At 40.2% G+C, this 20,314-nt stretch overlaps 2 protein-coding genes across 8 annotated transcripts in view; both read left to right on the top strand.

The window, feature by feature from the left end:
• GHR (growth hormone receptor) overlaps positions 1–20,314 on the top strand; it is a 216,543-nt gene that overhangs the window by 80,675 nt on the left and 115,554 nt on the right. For 5 of the 7 annotated variants that reach the window (XM_039842562.1, XM_039842560.1, XM_039842563.1 and 2 more), the window contains exon 2: positions 18,920–19,000. In XM_039842562.1, coding sequence (XP_039698496.1) covers positions 18,931–19,000 — 70 coding nt within the window. In that variant the 5' untranslated portion in view covers positions 18,920–18,930. Of the gene's footprint in view, positions 1–4,173; positions 4,463–18,919; positions 19,001–20,314 lie in introns of those variants that run through there. The other 2 variants (XM_039842564.1, XM_039842561.1) reach the window with 2 other exon arrangements.
• Positions 1–20,314, top strand: part of FBXO4 (F-box protein 4) — a 394,712-nt gene that overhangs the window by 319,333 nt on the left and 55,065 nt on the right. Inside the window, exon 7 of the mRNA XM_039842577.1 lies at positions 18,920–19,000. Coding sequence (XP_039698511.1) covers positions 18,920–18,955 — 36 coding nt within the window. The 3' untranslated portion in view covers positions 18,956–19,000. The remainder of the gene's footprint in view (positions 1–18,919; positions 19,001–20,314) is intronic.

Below are 20,314 nucleotides of genomic sequence, written 5' to 3'. Positions count from 1 at the left end.
GAATAAAAGCCTAAAGGTAGCCTTATATCAGCCTAGCAAAATCAAGCTGGTTAAAATGCTCTCTTCCATTTTATCTTCCTGCTATACCACCATCCCTAGAGAATAATGAGGGAGCTTTCCTTAAAGAGAAGTGTGTGAAAAAGCAGTGAGAAAAAGGTAGGAGCTTCAACAAAGGAACTCAACAAAAAGTGAGAGGGCATACATAGGTGATTGCATTAAATGTTTCTAAGAATTAGACTCACTAATTCTCAAATAAATATAAATTTAAAAAATGGAAGATCATTTTTACCCTTTGAATTAGCAATGATAGAAAAAAAGAAAATTCGTGCTGACAATTGAAGTTCTCTGCTGGTCTGGTCTAAGTTAGGACAATTTGAAAGTAATTGATTGATAACTATCAAAAATTTCACGAATGTTTCACACGGCAACATCACTTCTGGGAATCAAACATTAGGCAATAAATGAAAATACAGGCCAAATCTCCTTGTCTCCAAGAAATGTTTACTATGTCATTATTTATAATATTGAAAAACTAGAAGCAGGCTATATCAGTGGCCTACAAACTTTTAAGTGCTGTCTATAGTAAGAAAATATTGGGTCTGCGTAGTGAGCCAACAGATATACACACGCATTAAAAAGGCCCTAAATACCATCACACTGGGGATTAAGTCTCAATATATGAATAGGAAGGGGGCACAAACATTCAGTCCATACTACTGCTTCATTTATTTAAACAAGTTTGAAAAGTACTGAACTGAATGGCCAGTAATGTATCCATTAAATTTTATATTCACGGTTTTTGTTTTTATTTTTTATTTTTTGGGGGGCGGGGGATGGTGTAGTATACATTATGTTGCTTTAACCAGCAAAGAAGAGAGGATTTTTATATAACTCCATATAATGGGGATTTATTGCAGTGATCTCAGATCTGTGTTGCTGTCCACAGCTATTCTCATGTATCTCTCAATACATCATGGGTCCTTCATAGATTCTTTTATGATGTCCTCAAGCTCCCTCTCCTCTCACCTGCAACTTCTCACAGCTGATAAAATCTGCCTGGGTCACCCGACACATTTAATTTCAACTATTTTCCATTGGTTAGCCATTGGTATTAGGACTTCGTTCTTAGCCGAGCTAGTTTGATTTCATTTGAACCAACAAAGAATTACTAAAAGCTGCTTTTTCCTAGAAAAAGTGGCAACTAATTGGCAGTTACTTAAGAGATGCTAACGTTAAATGCAAAATGAAAAATCAAAAACAAAAAAAGACAGCTTTTTGCATGGGGTCTGTTTGAACTTTCTTTAGAAATTTTATTAGAAAGAGAGTGACATGAAAGGAATCTAGCATTTATTTTGCATTATATTAATATATCTACCAAATTCCTTCATAAGCAAGTATTGTGCATTTATAATCAGAAAAAAATTCAAAATTGGCTGTGGAAAAAACTATCATTTTGAAAACCAACATCATATGTTTCTCCTCTTAATTTAGCTCATTTTCTTGGTATAAATATGAAGTGTCTATGAATAAAATTCTTTTTGAAGCAGAAAGCCTCATGTTTGTCCCACTAATACTATTTCAGAATACGTTCCTCAGTGTATAATTTTAGGGGGCTGGGTACAAAAGCCTGGAAAGATATAACTCAGTAATAGGCCAGCTCCTTTTCCTGTGGTCCTATACTTCCCTGCTCTCTTTATATAACCATTATTTATTGCCTGTCTTTATTTACTTGATAAATCCCCTAATAACCTGAGGTTTGGAAATTTGATTTGAGATAAGGTAGAGGCAGAGTATTTCCTGTTTTCTTATTAGACCAAAATAATATTTCATTTTTGTGGGCCTTAATAATTCCCCAAATAAAGCTATTCATAAGTTCTAAAGTTCCAATTACTTCTGGTTCCAGAACACTGAAAGGAGTCATAACTCTGTTAGAAAAGGAAGGACTATCTCTTACAGTTTATAAAAAAAGCCACATTAGAATGTCACACGTTCAGGTAAATTTTCTTTCTTTATAGGAGTTGAGAATAAAATTTCAGCTTATATTTTTATACAAGTTCTGTATACTTATTCTTTCTCACTACTCTTTAAAAAGTTAATTCAGGAAAAGATCTTTTCTTTCAAGGATAAGCTAGAAAGATCTGGGCTGGCTGGTCACAAAACTGCTGGCTACTTGGTCCTTTGCCCATGTTTAACCCCTCATTATCTGGGATCCTACTTCATGGTGAGTTTCAGAAGTGTTCCACGGATCTGGGTAGCTCTCATCCGTGTGTTTGGTGATCCGTTCCACCAACATCCACGCCAGCAGGAGTGGAGAAGGAGAAGTGGAAGGGATGTGCATTTCCCTGAAAGATGTAAGTGCCACTTCTGCTCACATCCTGCTCACCAGGACTGAGCCATGTGACCGCAGTTAGCTGCTAAGTTGGCTATGAAGTGGAACTTCTCACTGGCTTCTATTACTAATTGAAAGTGAGAGAGTGAATATTGGGAGACAACTAGTAAATAGTAGATCACGTTATAGGTTGTGGTTTTAATCCTGTGAACGAGGAACGTCGTTTCAGTGTTTTATTAAGAGGGATGCCGTGATCATAAATGTGTTTCAGGAGATAATTTTTCTGTGGAAATGGATTGAAGAGAGAGCCCGAGTGGGTGTCAGGATGCCATTCCAAAGTCTAGTTGAGAGATGGTGGCTAGGACCTGGACAGTAACAGCAGAGAGGATAAAAGGGATAGAAAGAAATAAAAAGATACTGAACAGGTAACACTGACAGCTGAAATGAGAGCAGAAGAGGTAGAGAAGATGTCCAGATAACTCCTAGGTTTCTGGCTTATGTTGCAAACACTGGAAGGCCAGATTCAGGGAGGGGGTTGTTAACAGACCCCAGAGTTTAGCTTTGAAAATGTCCTTTAGAGGCATCTGTCAGACACACAGTTCCTACACATCCAAACTATGATTTTAAAATAAATTAACCACCAATTCACAATCAGCTGAGAGTCTCATATCTAGTCATTATTAACAATCTATTCAAACGAATGTTCCCCTGTGAGGGTTTCTTATAGCGAAGGGTTTTGTATGTCTCCCATGTCACAGAATGGTTTATCACATGCAAACAGAGGAAAGCCAGCCAAGCAGAGGGAGTCTTTTAACCAGCAAAGGCCTTGCTAATTCTGTCTGTGGTCATAGGTCATGAACAGTCTTCTCGTGTTGATAGTGTGGACAGGACTGATGGTCACACAGGAATATTAGCCGCAGAGACTTGCTTGTGCAGCGGCTCTGCCCACATTCAATGCTGAGAATTGTCATGATTGTTCTAACCACATGAGGAGCTCCAAGAAATATGGCGAAGCTCCAGAGCTAAAAGGCAATTGTTTTGTGTCTTGTGTTGCTTGTGCACAGAATTCATTAAATGTTTAGTGTTTTGCACCTTTTTAGTTGGCTCGTGATTTTTTTTTTAGAAAGACCTTCCCTCTATTACAAGTTAATTAAAAAGAAACAAAACCACTTCATCTAAGTGCTGTGTCCTCCTGCTCAATGGACCAAAATGTCCTACAATTAATGTGTAGGTAGTACTAGCGATTTTCTAGTCAACTGCTTTGCACCACTGATACCATGGTTAAACATATGCAATTAATATATTAGGATTTCCGGTGGGCACTAATGTTTTGGAATTCATTCATTATCCTTCATTTAACAAACAAGGTGCTGCCTTCTGGCCACTTGGGGTACTCCAGAAAGATACCAGTGAACACAATGAATGGACGTCTCTGCCCTCGGGGAGCTTTCGTTCATACACTCCTTAGAGAAGCCATGAAATTAGATTCAGCTAAATCCATTACTCTCTTCAACCCATCCAAATTGTAGTGTTTGTCACATTGTAATGCTTGGCCTTCTCAGTGGTCTAGCTGGCTCTGTTGCGATGGGTCTCCAGCCCAGGCTTGGCCTTCACTTCAGTTGGCAGAACCCTAAGAAGCACTGGGCAAAGGTCGGGGGTTTTGCTTTATGAGGCAATGGGCTATGTGCTTTCATTTACTCTCCTTGTACCAAGGCCTATGTGTGTATATGGTAGTGTGTGTAGTGTGTATGTGTGTGTGTGTGTGTGTGTGAAGAGAGAGAAGAGAAAAGAGAGAGAGAGAGATTGGGAAACGGGCAGGAAAGGAGGAAGGAAAAACGAGGGAGGGCGAGAGAATGTAATTGATTTGGAGAGGATTTTGCAAAGGTTTATATATGAAAGCAGCAAGACTGAAAAGCTAGAGATTAAGACATCCCAAGTGGAGACCAAGAAACTTTCACCATATTCTACCTTCGACCCCATCCTCTGTGCCAGATTTTAACCAAATTAATGCAATGTGATTTGCTTGCATGCAGACTGAATGAAAAAGGAAATTTAAAAAGTTCTTGCCATAAAGCCTAGAGGAAACCCTATGAAAATCCAGTCTCTATTTCAGGAAAATCTGCCGGACTATCGGTTAGTATTCCCTTCTTGTTAACTTTGATTGAAAGGCTGGTAGTCAGGTCTCTTTTTTAAACTTGAATTGCATGTTGTAGGTGTAAATCTCCCACGTGGCTTAGGCCGATTGTTTTTCTTGTCCTCCCACCTCATTCTTCCCTCTTCTGGCTTAATTTCTTCTTGCTCTCTCTTTCTTCTACTTCCTTGCTCTTCTCCTTGAGACCCTCAGCAAAATGTCTTTTTCTTGTCTTGGAGTTTATAAAATATTCTCATTAGGCAAAGCCCCAGACTGCCTTCCTCCTCGTCTGATCATCATTAAGATATAATATGGGCTTCCGAAGTTCATTCTCTGAATCGATGAGTGAAGAAGCATAAGCTGTATGTGCTGCATGTGTGTGGGGTTGGGGGTCGGGGGAGGGAGGGTTGGTGGCTGTAAGTTTTCTGAGCATTTAAGGAATTGGTACAGTCGACCAATCTCTTTTGAGACAGTCAGCAGAGATTATAATTTGCACTCAGGAAACACTTCAGAGTTTTAATTTCAGTCGATGTTTTACATTTCGACTGTCAGTTTATATTTTAGAAGAATATTGTAAAAAAGAAGTGACACCACAATTGCATGTTTATTTTGCATTTCTTCCAGGATTTCTAAAGTCTTAGGGGTGATTAGCACTTTGAAGAAAAAGAAAATGAGACTCTTTTTATGCTTCTAGCCATACCTCTTTGCTGATTTTCTGCAATAGTTTGGGCTCCTTGCTGTGCGCCTGATTAAAACTGTTCCATCACACCTGACGTAACGGGAAACGGCACTTATTCCATTTCATTGAAAAGCATTCAGATGAACTTCCAACAGAAGGACATACTCCCACTTCCTCAAAATATCTATTTTGAAATAGCATCAGGGGTCTCTGTTTATTCCGTCAACAATTTATGTAAAACTGAGTGTGGTAGGCACTGTGCGAGGTAGTGGGGGATACAAAGATGACTTTTAGGAGAAAGATAAGAAAACCATGGATATCTCTTTCGGTGCTATGACCGAGGTCTTTCAAGGCTGTTAGGGAAGCCGAGAGGAGGGGCACCTAATTTCACCTAGAGGGGAGCGGGGATGTTGCTAGAAATTCGTCTAAGTTGGAGTTGCCTTGAGCCAAGGTTTGGGGGGATGAGTAGCAGAGATGGGTGAAGTGGGAAGAGGAGAGGGGTGGCTAGAGGTGTGAAAAGCTTGACACCTTCTGAGAAGACTCCTCCACAGACAGAGGAAATGGGAGGTTTGGGGAATTGGTGGAAGATGGCAATGGGAAGGTGGAAAGAGGCCAGATCAGATCACACAGGACTGATGTACCTTTCTAAGTTTATCATTTGTACTGGAGAGTTTAAAGCAGAGGCTGCTGATCTACAGTTTTATAAAAATCACTGTGGCGTCACTGTGAATAGATTTTTGCAAGGTTCTAATCAGGATTATTTTCAGAAATTGAGGCTCAGCTTGGTCCAGACGTGAGGGCTGGGTGTGAGTAAACTTTTCTGGATTACTCAGGGGCATTTTGCCTGCCTCAAACAAGGTGGCAAGGGAGACTCAGCTCCTGGGCAAGTGGCTGGGCAGCTGGGGCAGCCAGAAAAGCCTGGGTCCCCTATGCCCAAACTTGTTATAAGTTGTTTGTACTAAACACCTAATGATAAATGGTGTTATGCGTGACAGCACGTGTGTGCTTGAGGGTAGGTGTTGCTTTTTTGCTTCTTGAAGTGCTCCCTGAAAATAGAGTGGCAGGTTGAAGACAGTGTGGAATTCTGAAAAAACCCACTGGCCAGCGTTGGGAGACCTGGGTGTTGCTCCCAGCTTAGCTGTAACCAGTAGTGGGGTCTTATGCACCCCGCTTCATCTCTCTGGGCTTTGCTGACCTCATCTGCTAACAGACACCTCTGGACTAACATGGTCCTTAGGGCCCTGTTCAGCGCCCAGATTTTCACTGTGATTCTGGCTTCCCTGATGGTCTCCCCTGACTCTGATCATCACTAATCCAGGACATCCTGATTAATAGAGAAACTAGGAAAGCCATTTACCTTTAAACTAGATGTTGTTTAAGCATTATAATTTAGTGAACATGGGGAAAAACTTGCAAAAGAAAAATGGCAATTCATGTTCTGTCCTATGCTGATGATAAATGAGAAGCAGAAAGTCACCTGTGTACATCTTTCTTTCTTTCTTTTTTTTTTTCTCTCTCTAAACTTGCTGCTTGTCCTTCTTGCAAAAGTAGAGAGGAGATTGGATGGGACTTCTGAGGGGACTGAGGAGGAGGCACTGATAGGGAAGGCTGACTTGTCGGAAGCTGACCTCTGCCAGCTTCCAAAGGATTCAGCCCTAGGCCTATCCCCTAACCTCCAAATTACCTTCTACTCTCTTTTAACCAAACTAACTTCTCCTAAAGATCCAGAAACAATAGCTAGATGATGTTGTGGATATTCCTGGAGTAGGGGGACTACTAGTGCTTCTGGCCTACCTTATGCGCACCAACAACCCTCCCCCCCACCACACACACACACGTGGAGTACATAGAACTCATACCTCTTCACTCATCAAATCTCACGAGGCACTTTGGTGGTGAGGTCGAGTATAAATAGATGGATTGGATCTGTGTCTTGCCCTGAGAACTCTACAGACAGCAGCCGGCACTGAGGACCCATTTGTTCCGTAAACGAGTTCATCATCTTGTGACTTTTGTTCTGTGGCACATTTTATATTAGAGATTTAAAGAAATCAGTGTGGAGGCACAGAGGTGTGAGCAATTAAGTTTCAGGAGAGTGCGGAAGACTTCGTGGAGGTAGTGATGTTGAAGCGTAATTTTGAAGACTAAAGGGATTTGTGTTTTGTCTGGTAGAAGCCTTTAAAGTGAAGAAAGAGACCATGAAAGAGGCCCATTCAAGTCTCAAAAAGTGCAGAGGCAGTGGGCTAGGGTTGCGGTAGGGAGCTATATTCCAGAGAAAATTCTGAGGTGGAACCACAAGTAGTCTAAAGTGTAAGGTGTTTTTTAATCATTTTTCAGTTTGATGGGAAGATGAATGTTTTATTACATTTTGTTCTACAAGATGTGAAAGAACTGATTTCACTCAACGGATTGCAACGAAAAAACATTTTAAGTGTCTGTTCCTTTGACTTCTCGATAGGTGGATAGTCTCGAATCAATAGTGGTTCAGGGTTTGGCTCAGCGTGCTCATTCCTGCCCTCATCTGCCAACTGACTGATTTAGGAGAAACATGGCCAGGTCACCAAATTACAGTTTCCTGAGTTATGCTGTGAAGGCCCCATAGGGTGGTAAACATAAGGATCCCGGGAACTGGAGGTTTAATTTGGAAGCCCTGAAAACAGGCTCTCCTGAGCCAAGATGCTGGATTTACAAGGACATGTTATATAGACTGTCCCCTTTCATGCCACTTTTTTTTTCCCCCATAAATACATACTCCTTGTCCTTATCTTCCCCCTACCCTAGTCTGTCATAGATTTTGACCTTGGCTTTAATTTACCTTTCAATTGACACTTCATCTCTTTTTAAATTTCCTGATTAGACTTGAGATTAAGATGATTTAGACAGGCTCTCTCTGGCTTTCTCACTTTCCCTGGGATCATTTCTTGCCCAGATTTACATGTTCAAAAAATAAATGACCCATCCAATGACCCAGAGGTGATCAGACTCTAGGGGCCCGATTTATATTTGCCAATTTCAAGAGATGGTTCGGTATACCAGAATGTCAATATATTTGTTTATTCTCCATTTCCACTGTCAAGCAGTTTCATTTCATCTTGGTTTTGTTTTAGTTTTCCAGAAAGATAGCAAACCCAGAAGACAAGACAAGAATCAGAAAGTCGTTTGGCATTCGTAGAGTTGAATGACTTCAGGGAAGCCCCACCAAACTCTGAGGGATTATTATGCCTGTTTCTGTATTGGGACGTTCTTGTTGGCTGGTCAAAGCACCCTTAGCCAGAGGTAGATGGAGGAGACAAAGCCATAAATTATTTACTATCTAATTTTTTTCAGCATTCTTCATTTATCATTAATTGATTGGACTAGATTATCTCTAAAGTCACTTCTGCCTCCAAATTTCTATGCTCTTCAAAAAAGCCCCTCTCCTGATAGATATGTTTCAGTGGGGACTGGATGATTATCTTCATGACTGATGTTTAGGAAGTCAACTTTGGACTCTAAAGGACTTTTAGAAACTGTATTCATTTTCTATTTCTTCCATAACAAATTATAAACAGTGGCTCATAACAATTCCCGTTTATTATCTCCTAGTTCTTTAGGTGAGAGGTCTGGGCACAGCTGACTCAACTGGATTCTCTGCTTAGAGTTCACAAGGCTGAAATCAAAGTGTCATTAGGGCTGCATTATAGAGGCTCTGGGGATGAATCTGCTTTGGAGCTCATTCAGGTGGTTGACAGAATTCAGTTCCTTGCCATTGTAGGACTATCTTCCCCATTTCTTTGCTGGCTATCAGCTAGGAGCCAGTTTTTACTCCTGGAGGCTGCCTGCATTGCATCTCGTGTTTTCTATGTGGTCCCCTCAAGCAATAGCAGGTCAGACCTCTCTCCAATTTCTAATCTCTCTGACTTCCTCTTCTGCCATTCTCACTGACTGACTTCCTTGTTTGCTTTTACAAGCTAATATGATTACATTGGCTCATAGGATGATCCAGGATAATCTCCCTATTTTAAAATCAGTTGATTAGTAACCTTAATTACATCTGCAGAGTCCCTTCAGAGCAATACCTAGATTTGTGTTTGATCGAATAACCAGAGATGGTCATTTTGAGGGGACCGCTGTAGCATTCTGCCTACCCATCTCATCAGCAGCACTTTGAACTCATGTTTGTCATTACTTGAGTGATCATATCTACTGTATCTGTGGATGACTAATTACATCTATTTACATGTATTCTTTTTCTCTTTCATTTCATAGGACAATATTTTCTTAGCTTGTCTTCATATTTAGTACTTTAACCACTTAGCATAGATGGTTCTCTAGTGCAAAGAGTATATCTACAGGTTGGTTGAATGGGGAAGATTAATATTTTTCTTTCACTCCACTCAGCTGAGGAAGTTTTCTTCAGCAGGTGAGCCCAGTTTTCACAAGCTTAAAAATCATAGCACATTTGGTTTATACTAGATCAGCGATTCTCAATTCTAGCCACATTTTAGAATCATATAACAAAAATTTTAAAGCGTCAGTACTCAGGCCCCACCCCGGAGATTCTGATTTATCTGTGGCAAAGTCAGGACACTTTTTTTTAAAATTTCCCCAGGTGGTTCTAATTTGCAGCCAATGCTGAGAACTATTATGTTCCATTCTGTTTTGGAGGTAAGGGGGAGGCTTAAGGTGAGAAATGATTCACTTGAAGTCTCATAACCAGTGACAAGTCTGGTGTTCTGTGCCAGTTCTGTGCCACAAACAAAAGGTTTATGGTGTAATTTACGGTGTAAAGTTCGGTGCTCAGTAATTAATTTTATGCAAAACGAGTGTTGAGAAGGTCTGGAACAACCTGCTTCTTGCTTCAGCAGCAACACTATTTATTCCTAAGACTTTAACAAACTATTAGACCATGCAAAATAACTTTAAAAAGCTCTTCTCAACAGCTTGGCCTGCTCGCGAGCACTAATAAGCACAGATACATTCTTCGGTAGCCAGGCAGCTGGCCTCATGGATGCCCGTAATCTCTCAGCGCTCCAGAGCCTCACAGCCCAGTGCGGTAGCCACTTAGCTGACTGTGGCTATTGAGAACTGGAAACGTGGCTAGCGCCAGTTGTGATGTGCCGTGAGTGTGAAACAGACACCAGACCCAAGACTCTGTATGAAAAAGAGTGCGGAATATCTCATTAATCTTTCCATAGCTATTACATGATGAAATGATATTTTGGGATATAGTGGGTCAAATAAATATATTATTAGAATTAATTTCACCTATTAGCTTTTTTTTAACATGGTTCCTAGGAAATTTAAAATTACATATGTGGCTGGCATTTATGGCTCACGTTATATTTCTGTGACACAGCATTGTTCCAGAGAGCATTTCCTGCTAAAGCTGTTAACCATGCATGGTCTAAGTCCAAGCTGTTACACCTCCCATGATCTTGAAGAGTGAAGTGATGTGTTATAACCTTCCTGGAGATAAGACGTGACATTGATCTACCCTGTGTTGGCCATCTCTCTGGCAGCCAGTCAGTCTGGCCAGATAGATTTCTTTCTATTTATACGTATAGGCTTGAAGGAGGTGGGGGATGCCCCTGTGTCACGGAAAGAACACGTGTCATGGAAAGAACACACGTCACAGCTCTTGAGTAATGCACTCGCAAGTAGACCAGGTACCCTGGGAGGCTCTAAGGCCCAGAGATGATGTTATGTCCCTTGAGCAATACTGTTCCTGAAGAAACAGCTGTGTCAGCATTTAAGAATTAATCACTGACCTTGCTAGCCCCAAGCACTGGAAATACCACGGGGTCTGCCGCTGTCCGCAATCCCATCCAAACTTCACTCTTTCTCTTTTGCTGTTGTTTTTCCTGCTGCACTGGTGCTGTGCACCAAGACATTCAGCACGGTCCTAATCCCTACCCAGAAATATTCTGTCTGAGGGATTCACTTAACCTCTCAAAGTTCCTCTAAACTTTCATTTTCTCAGTTTTAAAAATGAGGATCTCTCTTACAGGGTCTGTGTAAAAGCTGAATGAAACGAGGCACCTGGCACACTTATTCAGATTTTTGAGGGGGCCATCTACTCCGTGCCAGGCCCGAGGCCATGAGTGAGACACAGCCACTGCCCCCAGTTCTCTCGCAGCTGAAAGGGGACAGGAGCCTGGCAGCATCAGGACACGAGTCAGCCTCATGAATGGCAGTTTTCATTACATCGCACAAGGGGGGATTTAGTGTATCACACAGTCATGGCATGGTGTGCAGACGAGAGAACTGAAGCCCACTGGGATCGAATGACTGCTGGAGTCACCAAGTCAGGAAATGTGGGGCTGGCACCGGGGCCCAGGATCGCTGGCTCCTCTTCGAGCAGTGCTTTTCCCGGGAGATCCCCTTGCCTCACATTCGGTTTCCCAACTTGTTTACCTTAAAAAGAAAAATTTCACCATTTGGACCTGATGAAAGGAAAGGCGTTTCTCCCACTTTTTGCTCTGTGTGTTACCTGGGTGTGCTAGTATACTATGAGTTATTGTACTAATCATTGTCAGATTATAATCTCATCAAGATAATGAATGTTTCTTTTGAAGACTTTATTCTATGAAATATTGCCTTCAACAGCATATCTGTTTCTTACTAAATTAAGTTAAACGAAGCCAATTCCCATCTGAGAGTATAAAAAACAAACAAACTCCCAATATCTTTAAAGCACCTTCTCCATATTCTGTATGATCTATCACAGTACTAAAAATTAGAGCCCTGTGGAAGGAGAGAAAGCAGAAATCCAGTAAGAGGTTTACTTTTTCAAATTCTGTTTTGGAAAAAATGACTTGGTAGGTGCAATGATATAAAGTACGATATAAAAAGGAACATAGTGTTCAAATAAGCACCTATGTAATTGATTTTCTCTTCCATGTGAGTCACACCTGCATTGTGAATCAGTGGATGTACCAAGTGAATAGGGCTGGGGGAATCGGACAGTCATCCCCAGGAACAGTTGCTATGGTGAATTGCCACTGTTGCAAAGTGCCAGAGGGTCTTACTGAACTCAAACAGAATGCCCCATGCACTGAGAAAGGTCGTCTCCCAACAGAATACCCATGCATATCAAGTTAGGAGCAGCACCAACCATTTGGTACTGAAATTCTCCTTATTCTTTCATTCTTCCAGAAAGGAGGAAATAGAGACTCAGGTGCCTGTAACCCAGCTGCCTTCTCTGTTCTCACAAGGAAAGTCCTAGCGTCAAGCCAACACTCTTATCATTGGAATTCATCTACCTGATTCAGCTCCAGAAATCTATGACTCACAACATAAATTATCCGGACCCAGTAACAACAGCGTGAAGTTTTCTTACAGTAGCTAATATAGTGATTAGGGGTGAAATCAGGCTCTAGATTATTTTCTACACAATTGGGCCTCCATGTCAAAGGTGTGCAATTACCTGTACACCTAAGCAAAAATGGGCAACATTCCTGCCATATTCTAGGAGATGCACACATGGGTTATGATGAGCCTTCGTTTTCCCTAGACCCTTATGTGATTGATATAAGTGCTTAATTAAAGAAAGAAGTCTTACTTATTGTGGCTGCCCAAACACATTTGCTGATAGCTTTACCACCTCTTTAGGCTTCCATTTCATGACATGGAATTCTACTCCATAGAAACATTATAATACATAGTCTATTTATTATTAGTATCAGAAAGAGTCTAATAAATAGCTAGCATTTATTAGATACAGCAGAGGACATGCCAAATGCTTTGAATAAATTATCTCATTTAATCCCCTCCTGATTTTTCTATGAAAAAGGTAATATAATTATCATCCCCATGTTAGAGATGAGTAAACTGAGGTATGATAAAGCCAGAATTTGAACCTAGGTCTCTCTGGCTCTAGAACACATGCTTTTAACCCCTCAGCTTTCCCTAGGTATAGGTGAAGATCAAGGATAGCCTCTGAGGTAGAGGCTTATGTTAATTTCTAAAGACCTGGGAAAGTATGAGTGATTTTTAACTAAACATGATCAGCTGACAGTGGAAAAAAAATGGCATCAAATGAAATCAAGTGTCCAGGGTTCACTCAGAAGCACTCTCTTACATCTTGTATCAGTGTCAGGAGATTGCTTAATCTCTTTTTGTACCTGTTACCTACATGAAGCCTAGATAGCATCATTCACTTCCTCAACCAGTGGTGTGCTAGATCCAATTCCTACTGGCTTGTGAATCCACATTCAGTGACTTCAATGAATCTAGTAATTTGGTGATCCCAGTGATTTGGTGAATCCAGGTTCATGACTCGGTAGCTTAAAATCAGCCTCAGTAGAGGTGCTTACACCACAGAAATTGGCAAGTGCTACAAATGAAGGCCCTTTATTCCAGAGAGACATTGTTAACTATTTATCAGTACACCACTAAGTATGGCTCAAAAAGAGATACGGTGTGAATTGTCACACTTCTAAAAGTATACAAAGGCACACTGGGCACCTAAAATAGCCTTTCACAAATACAATCATACCTAACTCTTCAGTGACTCCCCATCATTCTGCATTTGGGAAGACCTCTTAAAACATAACTATAATGATTTTATACGTCATTAGAAATATAAAACTTTATTTGTTTATTGTTTTTGTTACAGAAGCAAATTTGCTCACTCTTAACAGTTTAATATTTATATATGCGAGTACAAACATACAAACCATAAAATGTATATCAGTGTTGTCAAGTAGAAATATAAAATATAATGCAAGCTACATATGTGATGTAAATTTTTCTACTGATCACATTTTAAAAAATAAAAAAGGATATTAATTTTTAATATTTTATTTAACCCAACAATCCAAAATATGATTTTAACATATAGTCAACATAGACATTACTGAAATATTTTTCATCCTTTTTTTGTACCAGGCCTTTAAAATCCATATATATTTTACACTTACAGCACATCTCAATTTAAATGTTAAATTTTCATCAGAAATACTCTGTATTTAGATTTCATAAAATCTACAGCTGAAAAGTAGATTCATAAACTCAACTTGTTCCAAATATTTAATTAAACTTTAATTAAATTTTTATTTAATTAAAATAAAACTATTTAATTAAAATTAAATAAAATTTAGCTTATTTAATTCCTCAGTCGCATTAGCCACATTTCAAGTGCTCAGCAGCCACAGGTAACTGGTGATAACCAAATTGGTCAGCACAGGTACATATGTTTTATTTGTATGCTTTTTTTGTTTTATAAAAAAGGAGACCTACTGTAAGTACTACTCTGAAAGGCCTTTTTTTCCTTCATATTTTACACATTTAAAATACTTTCCATCCTGTGTTCCCCACTGGATCCTGAGAAGAGAGGAACCTCAGCAAAAGTAATTATATCAGTAATGTCTGTGAACTTTTTCTCCCTCACTAATGGGAAGAAAATAAGTTGACCGATGGCATTTGGAGTGTGATCAGTTTTCAAATGACCACCACATAAAAAGCGCATAATAACATGATGAACTCCAAATGCAAACTGTTCAAATAAAACGCCGTTGCTAATTAGAATGGGTCATTTCAAATAGCCTTTTGGATTAACCTCTTCCTTTTTCAGTGCTGAGTTATTAGAAAAGCTTCACCGGGAAATCAATGAGATTCAGTTTTGCAATATTTCATTAATAATCAACACCAGCATCAGAAAGTACACATTTATTAGGTTAACTACCTGGAGTCTTGGTTTTGCAATATAACAATTCTACTTCTGTAGGGATTTTTAAAATCAGCTCTTTTCAGTATCTGAATAGCTAGATCAATAAAACAAAAATTGGGGGAAATTATTATTTCTGATGATTCAGTTGTCATTTTGGTATTTTGCCTTAATGCCAAGTATCCAAGACAGGCGTGTGTCCTCCTCACTCTGCTACTCGGATCCCAAATTTCTGATTTCCGTCAATGGCACCATCTTTCATCCATGCACACACACTGTATACTCAAGTCATTTGTGATAGACGCGTCTCTCTTTGTCATCTCATGTATCTAGTCGTCATGTATCTGTATTTCTAAGTGATACTAAGTTAAGAAGGTACAAGGGGCAGATTTAACCTAAGAAAATCCACTTTTGCACTTGGTTTACCAATTCCAAAATTGCTAATGACTTTCTGATTAATATGAGTTGAAAATGCTGTTTCAGTTGGTCCTCCCTTGCCAGTCTAATTTTATTCCCCTTTATTCATAATTCTGAACCTTGTTCCCTGTCTCACCAGCCCCTTCAGACTACTGTCCTGCAGTAATCAGAAACCAGACTTGTACCCGGGACATTGCACTGTCTGAGCTTTTACCCATACCAAAAGTTTCACCCACCGTCACTTATTTTTTCTTTCCTATCACAATCTTAGCTGTCATTTAGTTCTAATTTTAAGCCCTCAATTTAGTGACTGATTTTTTTCCCTACTCTGACCTTTCATATTTAGGCTGCTGCTTTTCCAATTTCATGTGTCTGTCTGGCCTAAGTCTTGAAGAACAATAATTTCAATTGCTTTTGTATTCTCCACTGTGTCTTGCACAACTATTAGTGCTAGCAGGCACTAATAGTTCAACAAATACTTGCTAATTTTAAATTAAAGAGAATTGAACCCAATTGCTTTCTTTACTTGGAGTTGGTTATAACATGTTGGAAAATATTATATTTAATCTCCGTCTCTTGTCATGTGTTTATAGACTGTTTTATAGCCAAGGAATAAAAGTTAGTATATCATAGGCTTAACTAATTTGGAGGCCTCCTCTGCTGGGCAGTCTACGGAATTAAAACTCATGCCAGCTGGATCACACTGCTTTTTCGACTGGCTCTCTGGAGGGAGTGGGGAGCAGGCAAAATGCCTTAGGCTCTGAGAGTGGAAATGGTGTGTTTCATTACACAAGAATTGAAGCTTGTCCTCCCTGCTTGCACAGCCCCGCCCCCCCCCGCCTCCCCCCAGGAAAATGAAAATCTTGCCATGAGGCTATAGCCAAAGAATGCATAAATATCATTAGAATTTAGAGAGGGATTTTCCCTAGAAAAATATTGCAAACTTAAAAATCCCAATAGGCTAAGGTACACTTTGGCAGATTCCTCATGACAACGCCTGCCTCTGCTTTGATTATTTTATTGGGAAAAGGGGAAAATGGGACTTTATCCTGCTCACATCCGGTACTGCCTTAATAGATTACATCAAAGTTCTAAACTTTGTGTTTTGGCACTCTTTCCTTTCCTAGGGACATTTTATCTCAGCTAGAACTTAATAAAGAAGGATCCTCTCATGGAGAAGCTGTGGCATGGAGCTCTGCAAAGCTGATAGGGCAGCTTACAACCAAATAGGATGGAATACCCATTGGCTCTCGAGAGAGTTCTCTAGGGGAGTGCAATGAGGAGGGGGCTGCTTTTGGATCACCCCCACTGAGCCAGCGACACCGCAAGGGAGGTAGGCTCTAGTGAAGCAATGAGCTCGGGCTGATTCCAGCCACATTTCTTTATCCTGTTCTCCGCTCCTACCCCTAGTCAGAGTTGGGTCCGTATGCAATGTCCTCAGTGGCAATGAACTGTTCTCTCTCCTGTTAGAATGGCAGTTTTAAAGACCTTTTTGTTTGTTTGTTTGTTTTTGCTGCAGGGATGCACAGATTTCTGGTTAATTTTGCTTTGGGAATTCTGATTGATTTGTTTGTTTTGTGAGATAAAACGCATCCTATGGAGATCTGTTTGTGAAGGAATCATTATGATAATCAGTGCCTTATTGGGGAGAAGTGAAGTTCATTTACTGGCGGCAGCTTTCAGAAATTTGAGCATGGGACAGAATCAACTGCTATTCACCTGAAGCAAAATTCACTTGTTTCAGGCATCTGCCAAGTCTGAGATGTTTGAAAAGCTGACTTCCCAAGGAAGCACCCTTTGATAAATGTACAGCTCTTCGTATCCTTAGTTGGGAAGCAAAATGCGCTGCCTGGGACTTGGGAATCTGTTACAACCTGATATCAAGAGAGCATGTGCCTGGGAAGGCTTCTTTACTCGACACTAAGTGTGTTGGGGGATGACTGTAAAACTAACTATATCAGAGTCCAGTTCCTTGATGCTCTTCCTACTTAAAAAAAAATACTTTAGACATAAAAATTTTACGGAAATATTTGGTTACCAACAGTATGGCATTTTCAGCCTATCACATAATTGCTTTTAGCCTGTTTATATATTCCTGATGGAGGCTTCAAACTAGGATTCCATAGCCTGTTCACCTAAGAGCAAAGGACTTAGAGAGAGATACTCAGTGGTTCACATTTGCAAAGTAGATGAGAATGATGCAAGGCCATTAACCCAGAGCCTCCCAGGTTAGCGATTTAAAACATGAATGTTATAACTGCAACTCACATTTTAATGAAACCTCAGTTGGCACAGTGTGTTCACCTGCACTGTCACTCTGGACCATGTGTCAATGACTCCACGAGGCAACTGGGGGGTGGAGGGGTGGGTTTCTTTTTCACATCATCATACACATGTATATCCAGACACAGGAAGATACTCAGTTCACATAAAGATATGTTATCTTAGAATTTAAGAACATAAAATTATATGGAACAAAAAAAAAAAAGAGGGGTTATCCACTGTCTAGAAATGAAAGTAGAGAACATCAGACTTTATACCTTGTCAGAAGTATCCAGCATTGCCGGAGACCATACCATTCCGTTACCCCTGAAAACAAACTTTCTTGTTCATCATTTCAGCCTGATTAGGGGTAGTGAGAAGGGCTATTTCATTATTGTTAAGAATGTGCAATAATAAAAATGAGACCAATAGAGGCCCTGGTGGATGATCCATCCCAGTGCGATGATCAGGTATACCTGAGTGACTTGTGAGTGCAAATTTATGGAAAATTGCGGCTCAGCTTCGAAGTAGTTGGCATTACTTAGTTGTCAGATGTAGCGACAGCTCTCCAAAGGGCTGCAGAGTTCATTTTAAACTCACCAGACTCTTCTCTTCAGAGATCCTGGAACTGGACACCTGGTTTATTTATTCCAGAGAAGCTTATTTCCTCCAGGTATAGGTGTGTGCTGGCCGAGGCTGAGCCCACCTTCCTCACTCATCAAACTGAAGGGTTCAAGGTGTGGCCACACTGGGATTCCAAATGGCAGGAGGCTCAAACTGACCCTCTGTGAGCCTGAGCCTTCCAGAGATCATGTTCCTGACACTAAAATCCCAAGAGGACTCCAGGTGTCCTAGGGAGGCCAGTCTACAGCACAGGTGTTTTCTTTGCTTCTCGCTTTCTCCTTTACACTGTCCTTCTAGCGAAATCTCCTTAGGATGGCCTATCAGCATGGTATTTTGAGTGTTAAGTGAGCTCTTTCGTTCACTGGGAAACATACTAGAGAAGTTTTACCATCACAGTGGATTGCTTCGTTTTTCCTTTTATGGCCCGTCCAGCTCAAGGCTCTTTGCTTGGCGATTCTGCCAACACATTTTCCTATTTCCAGATCAAATTAAAATGAACCACACTGGCCCTGTTATTGAAGCAGTGTGTGGGGGGCATTTGTTGTGAGGTGGATCAATGGCCGGCAGCCAGGATGTGCAAATCTCTAGTGTCCATGTTATTTCCTGAGGCGAGCACCCACGGGAAGTAGAATTTATTGCAACCTGCTATCAGCTCTGATGACAATATGAGACTCTAGGGCAATGAAAGACTAAATAGGATTCCTTCTAGAATGGACATGCATGTTAGCTCATTCATGGTTTAGCCAGTCTTTAAATAGTATTTAATGATAATGGACTGCTTTTACTTGGCTTTATCTTATGTTTTTTTTTTTGTATGTGTGATTGCAGGTCCTACAGGTATGGATCTCTGGAAGCTGCTGTTGACCTTGCTAGTGGTGGGCTTAAGTGATGCTTTTTCTGGGAATGAAGGTGAGTTCTGCTTTCCCGTTCTCACCCCCAGCATTTTGAAATAACACTGAACTTTATTTGTTAAATCTAAGTTCCTTGGATGATTTAATCAAAAGATGTAAGTTTTAGTAGCAGCTAATAGGAAACTTGTCTTATCTTTAAAATCATAAACTCGGAGGACTTATCTATGGATGTTTTACAAGCAGTACAGTGGCCAGCTTTGGCATGTGATGTTTTCACATCAAAAATAAATGCTACAAATCATGCTGAGGACATTTATGTTAAAGGCAAGCTATGTCTCTTGGTCCTCAGGGTCTGGGAAAGATACTGAAATTGCACTACAGGGTTATTATCCTACTGATCACTCAGGTCATCTGTGACTAAAGACATCATAGCCTGTTTTCAAAGCTCAGAATTAAGGCCTCTTAATGTTATTCTCTGAGAGTAGAAATTGCAGGTTTCAAATAAATTTCAACTCTCACTCTTTGGGTGATTACCATTTAGCTAAATTTGAAGGAAGACACACCTGAAATAGTTGAATAATATGTACAGAAGTCATGAGCTTCCTTGGCCATCTCTGTAATTCTCTTTCCTTGTTTAAATCCTACGCCTAGTGGAGAAATTTCAATCTATTCAAAAGTATGTCTCATGGCAGAAATAACTAGGACGAGAAAGGGTAATGAAAGGAAGTGGGAAGAAAGATTTCTCTGTCCAGAAAGAAAACTGTGTTTATAAAGGGATGAGAGACTTTTTAAAGATTGTCTTGAGTACTTGATTTTTTTTTTCCTTGCTTGGCTTCAACAGAGGAAAGAAGCATGTATTTCTCCTGTGCTATAACACCACATTCACTTGTTGCTTTAAGAGTAGCTGACTTCACTACTCACAGGGCAACTCAGGTTGGAAAACACAGTCTAAGAGCAGAGGTAGTGCTTTGAGATGTCCTCCCTGACCTTTGAGACAAAAATAAATCCATAGTAGTGAACTGCTAAGGGCGACCAGGGTAACTAAGAAAACAAGAAGGGTGAAATATATTATTTTGTCTCTTAAAGCGATTTAAAAATATTTATAGAAAAGAAGTCATCATTGTTTGAAATATTTCTGGGTCACTCTGGTGTTATAATGTCAACATTATGCAAGTCAAACGCAGAGAGAATCGCAGGCTCCATTCGAGCAGCTTTTCCCATGGCTGGTTTTAGACCCTGGTTCCGAGCCAAAGAATTACAGCTGAGATCCTCCACTATTCCCAGGTCATGGTGGTTTAATCTCCACTTTCTGCTTTAAGGTGACTTTCACACCACTGAGGAAGGCTGGAGGAATTTTAAAAACCTGTGAAAT

The sequence above is a fragment of the Pteropus medius genome, unplaced genomic scaffold (genome assembly GCF_902729225.1).
Source record: "Pteropus medius unplaced genomic scaffold, Ma_sr-lr_union100, whole genome shotgun sequence".
Taxonomy (NCBI): Eukaryota; Metazoa; Chordata; class Mammalia; order Chiroptera; family Pteropodidae; genus Pteropus; species Pteropus medius.
The sequence above is the reverse complement of the archived record's forward strand: the minus strand, read 5'-3'. Positions and strand labels throughout refer to the sequence as shown.